Source organism: Orcinus orca, chromosome 16 (genome assembly GCF_937001465.1).
Source record: "Orcinus orca chromosome 16, mOrcOrc1.1, whole genome shotgun sequence".
NCBI classification, from domain to species: domain Eukaryota; kingdom Metazoa; phylum Chordata; class Mammalia; order Artiodactyla; family Delphinidae; genus Orcinus; species Orcinus orca.
Genome location: NC_064574.1, coordinates 73,157,858 through 73,167,963, shown reverse-complemented (window position 1 = coordinate 73,167,963; position 10,106 = coordinate 73,157,858). Strand labels below are relative to the sequence as shown.

Genomic DNA, 10,106 nt, shown 5'->3' with positions numbered 1-10,106 from the left:
ATCTCAGCACATGCCCTTTTTTTACCCTTCCTTTCCAAGCTCCGTGAAAGGAACAGTACAGATAATTTAACCTCATTTTAGTGGCCGTCTTTAGACCATTTTTAAGAAATGAGAGTATAGTCAGTTCAAATAATAAGTTAGGAATTCTAGTGGTTACATATTTCTTTCATTACCACTAAACTTAAGTCCCTTGGAGTAATCAAGTTTTGTGTTCCAGTTTAATGTCAAGGAATAATATATAAAACTCTTTACTTGACAAACATTAAAAAAAAAATTAAACATCACAAACACATTTAAATGTTTTACAAATTAGAGGTAAGGTCCATTTCTTAAGTCCTAAGGTTCTAACACAGGGCACATTTGTTCTGTTCAATAAAATATGGCTAACTGCATTTCAAATGGAATCATCTTTCTTACAGATGTTAACTTTTTAGATTATAACAGTGGAGTGTTCGAGATGAGCTAAAGTAAAGCAGTGGAAAAACAGCTGATTAATACATTCTATGTGCTTACAGGACTGTAAGCAGTAACATCTTTTTCATTAATTCTTGACAACCACATACATCATAAATCAACAGGAATTCCAAGAACTAGAATCTCTGAGAATTCTGCTTGTGTCTTCTCTAAGTTACATATAATTTAAGAGAAGAATCAACTCAGTACACCTGTAGAAATACATTCTACAGTACACCTGTAGAAATACATTTCAGTACACGTAGAAATGACGCTACAGAAACAATTTCAAGAAAATTTATAAGACTGAATTCATTTCTGCTTCTTTTTTGAAATGCAATACTGCAGTATAAGAATGAGGGCAGCACAACTTCCACAGGTAACTTCTACATTTATTTTATACCAAAAAGTTATGTGCAACAAATAAACATTCTTACATATTTACATTTGTTTTTACCAGTTAGCAAAACTGTGTCCTAAATCTCTGATAAAGAATATTTCTATCTATATTAAAGGGGAAATCTGCCCAGTGAACTCCATTTTAAATGAATGTTTACTCTGGAGCTTAAAGCACTAGTAATAAATATTTTTGATGGAACGTACTATACAGATCATACACCTAATACTTAGGCCATGCTTAATAGTTTTATAACAAAACATTTCACCTTTTCTGGGCTAATTTGTCAAAAAAAATGTTTAACCAAGTAGCCTGGACTCCTACCCCCGCCCCCTTTGATTTATTGAAGGGTAGCTCTCACAAATTAGGAATCATAAGTGCTGCCTAAAATATCTGAATAGAAATGTTTCCCCAGTGCTTGCCTGTTGGGGAGAAATACACGAGGACAAAGACTGAATATCAGGTATTCCTTCCCAAATAGGTTACCAAAAATAATAGTGGGTTTCTTGTTGGCATTTGTTCAATACTGATTTTTCAGGACAAGATCTGTCAGCATTCATTGGTGTCAAGCTTTGCTGAAGACAACTTTGCACTTTTGCTGATAGTCTTAAAAATAAATGAAATACAAGAAAACTAAAGCCAACTAACAGTTTTAATTTCACTGTAGTCTTGGTCCTGTATCCTACCTAGTAGGTCCAAGGATCTCTTGTACCAAATGATAGATCTTTGTCTCTTTGTAAGAAAATAGTCAATGCTTTCAACATCCTTAGAAGTAATGGATTTAAGGAGAGGCCCTATACATCAAGTAAAAGTAATTCCTGGCACACAGCTAGTTAAACCTGAGTTATTTCACCAGACGTTTACCCTCACTGATAGCAACTAGCTGCAATGAAAAATACCAAATCCTCCAAACCACCTAGATTCCCTAGAATTTATCATCTAACTACAACTTCTCTTATTTCTTCAAATGATAGGACTGTCAAATAGATAAGAGGCTTCGTTGTTACAAATCATTTTGAAAACCAAGAAGCAGAAATGCAATTTCTTCCCTAATCTGTTCTTCCACATTGGTGGCTAATAATGTTGCAGTGTTTAAATATTCTGTCTAAAATAGTCAAAATAGGGGGCTTCCCTGGTGGCGCAGTGGTTGAGAGTCCGCCTGCCGATGCAGGGGACCCGGGTTCGTGCCCCGGTCCGGGAAGATCCCACATGACGCGGAGCGGCCGGGCCCGTGAGCCATGGCCGCTGAGCCTGCGCGTCCGGAGCCTGTGCTCCGCAACGGGAGAGGCCACAGCAGTGAGAGGCCTGCGTACCGCAAAAAAAAAAACAAAAAATAGTCAAAATAGCCCTCAGATTTTATAACATGGGGTTTTCCCCCTCTTCTGGGGTGTAATTGAGGATGTAGAGGGAAGCCTAAATTCTTCCCGTGCAAAAATACCAAATCACACGCATGGGGGAGGGGGGGCGCGGGGGACGGGGGCGGGTCCCTTGCTTACAGCGAAACAGGCGTCACCGCGCTGGTATTTCAGGCAGCACATGGTCATCACCCAGTGAAAAGGAGGATATTAATTCTGGGGTCATAGGAATGTGGCAACAATTTTTCTGCAACTGAAACAGTGGTTTACCCAAGGCTTAGAAAAGCAAAGGAAAAACTCGAAGGGTCTGGCTGAACACTAACGTTCTCTCACGTAAGAGTTGAAGATGTTCGCAAGAACGCAACATCAAGACAAGCTTTAACTCTACTCTAACTGATTGATACAAAATATGGTGAAAAACTATTTTAAATTGGTACACGAGGAACTTGTTTAGCACGACCAGAGTTATATATACCACGAAGTCTTCACCGTGAAGCCAGTTCCACTCTAGCGGAGAAAAGAGAAGCAGTAAACTGCTGGGTAGACGGGAAGCACTGCTACAAGACGACCTCGTTGCACGGTTTTCCAGCATTAGGACTTGTTTCTCCATAAATATCAGACATCTAATCAATGCTTTCTAGAGTTCTTTAACTATAGAAACAAGAACAATACATAGATAATATTGAAATATTCACATTCTTGGGAGAACATAAGCCTTGATGAAATCTGAATTAAGCTATCTTTTACAAAACTGGTTTAAACTGGTTGAAAGTACATTACAACTCAGATTTTATACCTGCCTTGGGCCAGAATACACTGCATCAATTATGACAGTTAGTTGGAAACTGCTGAACAGTTGCTGACTCTGCACGTTACAGTTTACAGAGCAGAGCCTGTCCCCTCCCTTCAAAAGAAGGCAAATAAAGCACTCAAAAGTTACCCGGTCTCTTTTTAACATAATGATGAATGGAATTGGAGGCAAAAACATGGCTACTACTTCTCAATCTAAGGAATAAAATGATCATACGGAACCTTTCTATAGAATGCAAGTTTTCTACTTCATGCTAAGAAAGGAAGGAAGGACACTTCTGCCCAAGTTCAACACACAAAATATTTGGTTTGAGATTTAAGACAGAAGGCACTTTTAACAATCTGATATAAGATGTTAACCATAGAAACATACTGTCACTATTTCATTTGGGTTTATTCGGATCACTTTCACAAACTCTGCATTAGAAAGAGTACTGTATTTCACCTTGAGATATTTCTACCTTTAGTACTCCTCTCCCAGTTAAGCAAACTGAGCAGCATGTCAGCCCTAAAGTTTACAAATCCAGTATCTGACTCTAAAACAATTAAACTAGATGTCTGGTTAATTAGTGTAGAAAGAAGCAGGGAAAACACTACAGAGCTACCCAAGAGCAATCCTGCTCTGGAGCGACTGGGCTTCTACTGATGATTTCAAAATCAATACTGTTTGGTTGACTGGCACCAATGTTAAGGAAAATTATCTGCATGAAAATTCAACTGTTGTAAGAGATTTTACTTAAAAATGCCATATTAGTATTTCCAGCTTTTCTCCAAAGAAATCTACCCATTTTCCCATCTTTAGTATCCTGAAGGCCTTGGACTTGAAAGTCTGGTCACATGACTCATTCTGTAAGGTTATAATTGATCCAGTTTTATGACTAGGTACAAGCTTGACTTGAATGTCCAAATTTAGTTTCCTCCTTTCAGAGGAAGGAGATGAAAGGGAACCAATCACCCTATTATTTTTGCTGTCAATGCTAGACCCACAGCTCTCAGTGCTTTTCACAAGATGCTCTGTATGGACTTACTATTTTCACTATTTCTTCAGTCAACGTTGAGCTGACATTTCTTCATTGCTACACTTCAACTAAACTGTACAGTAAGTTCTGCAGGGATGGATCCAATATTTCTACCTTTATTTACAAATATCACATGAATGGATTCTAGTTGAATCTACATGTTTAAATCCATCAGCTAAAAACATTACATATTGTAAACATGGCAATATTTAATACAGTATCTATTCTAAAATATTTTCATGTCATGATCACATTTGTTATAGCTGAAATGTAATTTATACACATTAGAGAATTACTAGCAATGGTTGCTCACTTTACAATTGAGGGAAGGAGGCTAGGGCTACATTTATTATTTCAGAAACATCTCCAAAGTAAAGTTAAAGCTTGTCTTTGATTGGCTCGGCGTATCCTCTTTTTTTTTTTTTTTTTGTATCCATATTTAAAATGAAGATTGACACAGAAAATAGCTAGAGCTCCTTCTAATTTACAGGATTTTAAAAAATCAGTTTAAGATTCTTAGGGAAAGTGTCTGTTGTGAAGAATTAAAAAAAAAAAAACAACGACAACCAAACTGCTGCAAAATAAACTTAATGGAAAAAGGGACTTCAGACTGTCAGTTAAGAGTTCGTCAGGTGGTTAGTCCTGCTTGGGCTGCAGTTGCCGTTTCCAGGCCTCATTCAAGTAAACTAGTCGTTTGTAGTTGATGATAAGAAGAATGAAGTTCAGCACATATGTGATGACGCAGATTATGCAAAACTCCTTCAGCACAAAGTACAGGATGTAGGCCAGGTACAAAGACCCCACTACAGACATGATGGAGGATGTCATGAGGATTAAAGCTGCAACTGCACTTGCTGTCAGGCCTGCAAGAGAAAGAGACACTTGGCTCAATCAGACCTTGACACTGGAGAGAGAGTTTCTGAGTTAAAAGGTAACATTTTGTGATTTGCTGCAGTGTTGGAATACTGATCTTACAACAAAACATTCTGAAATTGGAGGACAAAAACTACAGGTCTATTTTGTTAAGATTATGCAGGTTGACTCTGCACATAGGATACCAGTTTTATAGCTGCAATATTTTTGACTTGTCAATATTCTAGATGAAATATTAACTTATTTCATAAACCAGCCTCAGTTAAGGCACACAAAGAAAATATGCAGTCTCTCAATCACATTATGCAATGAGCAGATTTGTAAAACTGACAGCCCTACCTCCTCTAATGAATAAAATAACACGAGGACCACAAGCTTCTCATCCAAGCAGGACACATTTGATGAGACCCTCCCCCTGACCTTTTCACTATAGGTAGAATCCCCACCTGTGGAAAGTAAAATTTGCTTTCCCATGTTTAGACAAAAAAAAAACAAAAAACATAATAAGAGATGATTACACCAACATGCTGCTGAAGAAAAAAAAATCATGATAAACATTTCAGAAAGGGCTCACCCTGGGGCATAACAGAAACCGCATTTGGCCAGTTGGCCACATGTGGGTCAAACCAGATCAAGTTATGTGTGCTAAGCTTGGTTCTCAAGACAAAGGCTTGCCTGAATTCTTGATGCTACCTGACATCTTCACATGTATTGTTTTGTAATTTCCTGTAGCCAACAGTATTGAAAACGTGCATTTATTTTCAAGGACAGAGGAGACAGCAGAGCATATTAAACTACCTATACCCTCCTACCCAGCAAGTAATGGATAAGGATCACGGAAACAGGAAAAAATAAGAATAGGTGGTAGTGGTTTGAAGAGGTTAATTAAGAAGCTGAAATCCCTGCTGCAAGTAGAATGAGAAGTTCCCTGTGGACTGCAGCTTGGCCATGGGGGCCGACTTGCCCCAACACCAGTCAGTACTAGAGAACATGATGCTTTAACAAGGCTCTTTAAGACTAAGATGCTGTTGCATTACTTATGCCACCTGCTTTTGTAAATAAAGATTTATCGTAACCCAGCCACGCTTATTCATGTATGTAATGTCCATGGCTGCTTTTGCACTAGAGTGGCAGAGTTGAGCAGCTGCAACAGTCAGAAAAGCCTAAATTATTTCCTATCTGGCCCTTTACTAAAAAACATAGTTTGCTGACCTCATCTGTGCTAACATCTAAAACCTCAGAAATTAATGCTGTCAGGGACTTCCCTGGCGGTCCAGTGGTTAAGACTCCGCACTTCCACTGCAGGGGGTGCGGATTCGACCGCCGGTTGGGGAACTAACTAAGGTCCCACATGCCGTGTCGTATGGCCAAAAACTGAAAAAAAGAAAAAAAGAAAAAATTAGTGCTGTCACCTTAATTTTATCTAAGAAATTTCATTTCAAAATGATATGGGCGAGTTATTTACTCTCTCTCTGCAACTCTTTTCCTTAACTGTAAAACTGTGATGATAATCATGACTGCCTCCGAAGACTGTTGTGCAGATTAAAAGAGCTAATTCCCTGGCAGTCCAGTGGTTAGGACTCGGCACTTTCACTGTGGTGACTTGGGTTCAATCCCTGGTCAGGGAACTAAGATCCCGCAAGCTGAGAGGCGCGGCCAAAAACAAAACAAAACCAAAAAAGGCTGTATCTAGAACAACTTAGAAGGAAGTGAAGATGATGTGCTCTGGAAAACAATGTTTGAGGAGTTCAAATGTGCCACAGTGGTAAAGACACTGACACTAAAAATGCATGTGAATGCATAAAATGTGAATAGAAAAGATACATATGGGGACTTCCCTGGTGGTGCAGTGGTTAAGAATCCACCTGCCACTGCAGGGGACACGGGTTCGAGCCCTGGTCCGGGAATATCCCACATGCCGCGGAGCAACTAAGCCTGTGTGCCACAACTACTGAGCCTGCGCTCTAAAGCCCGCAAGCCACAACTACTGAAGCCCGCGTGCCTAGAGCCTGTGCTCCCCAATAAGAGAAGCCACCGTAATGAGAAGTCTACGCACCGCAACGAAGAGTGGCCCCCGCTCGCCACAACTAGAGAAAGCCCGCGCGCAGCAATGAAGACCCAACGCAGCCAAAAACAAATAAATAAAAATAAATTTAAAAATAAATTTATAAAGATGCATATGATACACATGATTTAAAATGTGTATATAATGAAATTAACAAATTAAATATTGTAAACAAATTTGTTCAACCCCTATCTCCAAGAATTAACACAGTCAAAGCTTTTCTTAGGTTATTTTAATATGGGCTTATACTTTATATTCTTCAGAAATCCAAACAAAACAATTAAATGGAATAAAAGTGAAAGTCTCCACCCCAGCCCCCAACCACACCATTTTCTGTGCATTTACATGCATATATATGAACATATATTTATCCTACATCTATTATACCACAACTTGCTTTTTTCACTAAACTATGTCTATATCTTCCAGGGTTTGTATACCTACTTTTCCCTTCAATGGCTACATAGTATTTTCTAGTATGCTTGTAACCTAATTTATTCAACCATTACGTTTTGCTAAGCTACTTCCAGTTTTTTGCTATTTTAAACTGTACTGCTGTGAATATTCTTGTGCGTATTTTCATATTTCTGCAGGATATACAGATACGGAATTGGGCAAACATGACGGATGTATTGAGAAAAATTGATACACAATTTGCCTTGTAATAAATCTACTGCACCTAGACAGAAGACCTGGCAGATAACAGGATAAAATATTAACAACTGAAATGCAAGGACAAAAAAGGATAGATTTAACTCTAAAAGTATGAAAACGCTTGTACAATCAGAACTCACGAAACTGACATTAAAAAGGCTAAAGAATGGGTAAAATGTCTGTAACAAATATGAAGTGTACTATTATCAGGATCCCAATAACTAAATTGGCAATAAAAGTAAATTAAAGTACAGTAAAATTAAAATAATGGCTACTAATATGTAACTGCTGAATTAGAAATTTTACAGAAAAAACTTTAAAAAATGAGGATAGATGAAGCTTTGGGGAAACCTGACAACTGAGGGAAAAGCAGTTTGGTTATACCTATTAAAATCCATACCAAAAAAAAATCTTTGTTTGTTGATTCTTTCATCCTACAGTTAGATATTTATTTTGCAGAAATAATTCAAAGAGGGAAGGGGGTATGAGAAGGGGACTTTAAACAAAGTTGATCAGTGCAGTGTTATTTAGGATATTAAAAAATCTGAAGCCTTGATGTTCACAATAATAAAACACTTAAGAGGATAGACAATATAAGAGAGTTCACATAAAATTAAGCGAAAGAAGTAGACTACAATGGCAATAGTGGCTATGTAAAGGTGATGGAATTATGACTGAATATCATATACCATTAATGTTTTCTCAATGCATAATATTTTAAAATAGCTACAGAGTATACAAAATAACAAGGGAAAAGGTTTCCAGGGCAAACTGTTTGGAGTAATAATTTCCCTGAATGGGACTTGTTTTTCTAGACATTATGGGATGCTGCTATCCCTGATTAAACACCAACAGATACCACGTTCAGCATGAGCTTTGTCAAAATCTTAGTGAACCAAGTTTTCACAACACCAAAATGTGTTACAAACCAGTTGTTCTATCACTAACATATGCTTTTATTTAATATAAAGACACATCAGGGCAAAGACACAAAGTACTAAATGAAATATAACGAACTTATTTTTGTATTTTGCTGTAAAATACTTACCAAGTAATAACTGTAGTATATAAAATATAAGTCCAAAGACACTGTTTGGCTGGTTTAATACACCATCCTTTCCAAAAATGGAACCCAAAAGACCAAATCCTCGACCCCATCTGTAAAATAAAGAAAACCAGTAACCCTATACTTGAATTTTCCTATTTTAAAAAATGTAGAATTATCTGAGCATATCATGCCCACATACCCATCTGAATCTCTAAATTGCCCATTTCTATATAGTCTCTTTTCCTGACAGCATTAGTATTTGCAGAGGAAGGGCTCTTTCGATGTAAGCCAGGGTCTCTTAGCAGCAGCACCACTGACATGCTGGACTAAACGCTTCTTTGTGGTGGGGGGCTATTCAGTGCCTTACAAGATGTTCAGCAGTATCCGTGGCCTCCACCCGCCTGCCAGCTGTGCCTCCCAAAATGTCGTCAGCCATTGCCAAATGTCCCCTGGGGGCAAAATCACCACCAGTTAAAAGTCACTGATGTAAGCTCTCCTAACAGACCATAATGTTGCTTCCTGACCGGGACATGCATGAGGAAACATATCCTGGGAACATACATTTAAATGTACGATAGAATATCAGAAACTTAAAGTCTTTCCCTAGAATCTTATCTCAAGAGTAAAAAGTTGATACATTATTTGCCCCATTAGTTTTTATTTGCAATTTAACTGAAAATGTTGCATTTGACTTTACATTTTCAGAATCTTTTTTGCTTATTAAAAATTAAATTCTGATTTAATAAAATTTGATACAAATATCAAACTAACATTTACTTTGGATAAAAACCTTTGATAATAACTTTAACTATGAATGAAAGTGCTTTTTAAAATACCAAAAAGAAAATGTTTTCAGTCTGTAGCAAATTACTCAATAAAATCTAAACTTGGGTTCTGAAGATAAACTACCTGAAAATAAGGATAAATAAGTGATTCCTTACTAGTCACACGACTTTAGTGTCTAAGAAAGAGAGTGAAATTTCTTCATAATGATGATGTTGGGAGATAACCCTAGTTTTACAAGCAAGTGAGAACCATGAAGATGTTATTATACAATTATATGCATCAAGGAACGCAAAATAATCTCAATCATATGTGTTTATTCTTTTACACATCAAATACTCATTGAGTGTGTACCAGGTGCAGACAGTGGGTCAGGTGCTGACTTGTCCCGAGTGAACAAGTCAAAGTGGTGCCCTTGTGGGGCTCATATTCCATTTAGGGAAAAGTAATAGGCAAGTAAATGACTAACTTATCTTCAGAAATGGATGCACTATTAACAGATACACAGGAAAGTTGAGAAGGTGGGTTATTCTACATCAGAGCTTTTGAAAATTTTAAACTGCATGCAATCACCTTGGAGTTTTGTTAAAATGCAGATTTTACTGCAGCTGGTCTGTGGTGGGGTGTAGGACTGCATTTCCAAACAAAA

The 10,106-nt window shown here is 37.6% G+C and overlaps 1 protein-coding gene across 2 annotated transcripts in view; it reads right to left on the bottom strand.

Moving 5' to 3' along the window:
* Window positions 1-199: 199 nt before the first annotated feature.
* The window catches only part of VKORC1L1 (vitamin K epoxide reductase complex subunit 1 like 1), a 61,847-nt gene continuing 51,940 nt past the window's right edge, over window positions 200-10,106 (bottom strand). The window contains exons 2-3 of one of the 2 annotated variants that reach the window (XM_004268746.3): window positions 8,675-8,784; window positions 200-4,897 (exon numbers count right to left, since the gene is read on the bottom strand). In XM_004268746.3, the coding sequence (XP_004268794.1) occupies window positions 4,671-4,897; window positions 8,675-8,784 (337 nt within the window). In that variant the 3' untranslated portion in view covers window positions 200-4,670. The remainder of the gene's footprint in view (window positions 4,898-8,674; window positions 8,785-10,106) is intronic. The other variant, XM_049699590.1, reaches the window with a different exon arrangement.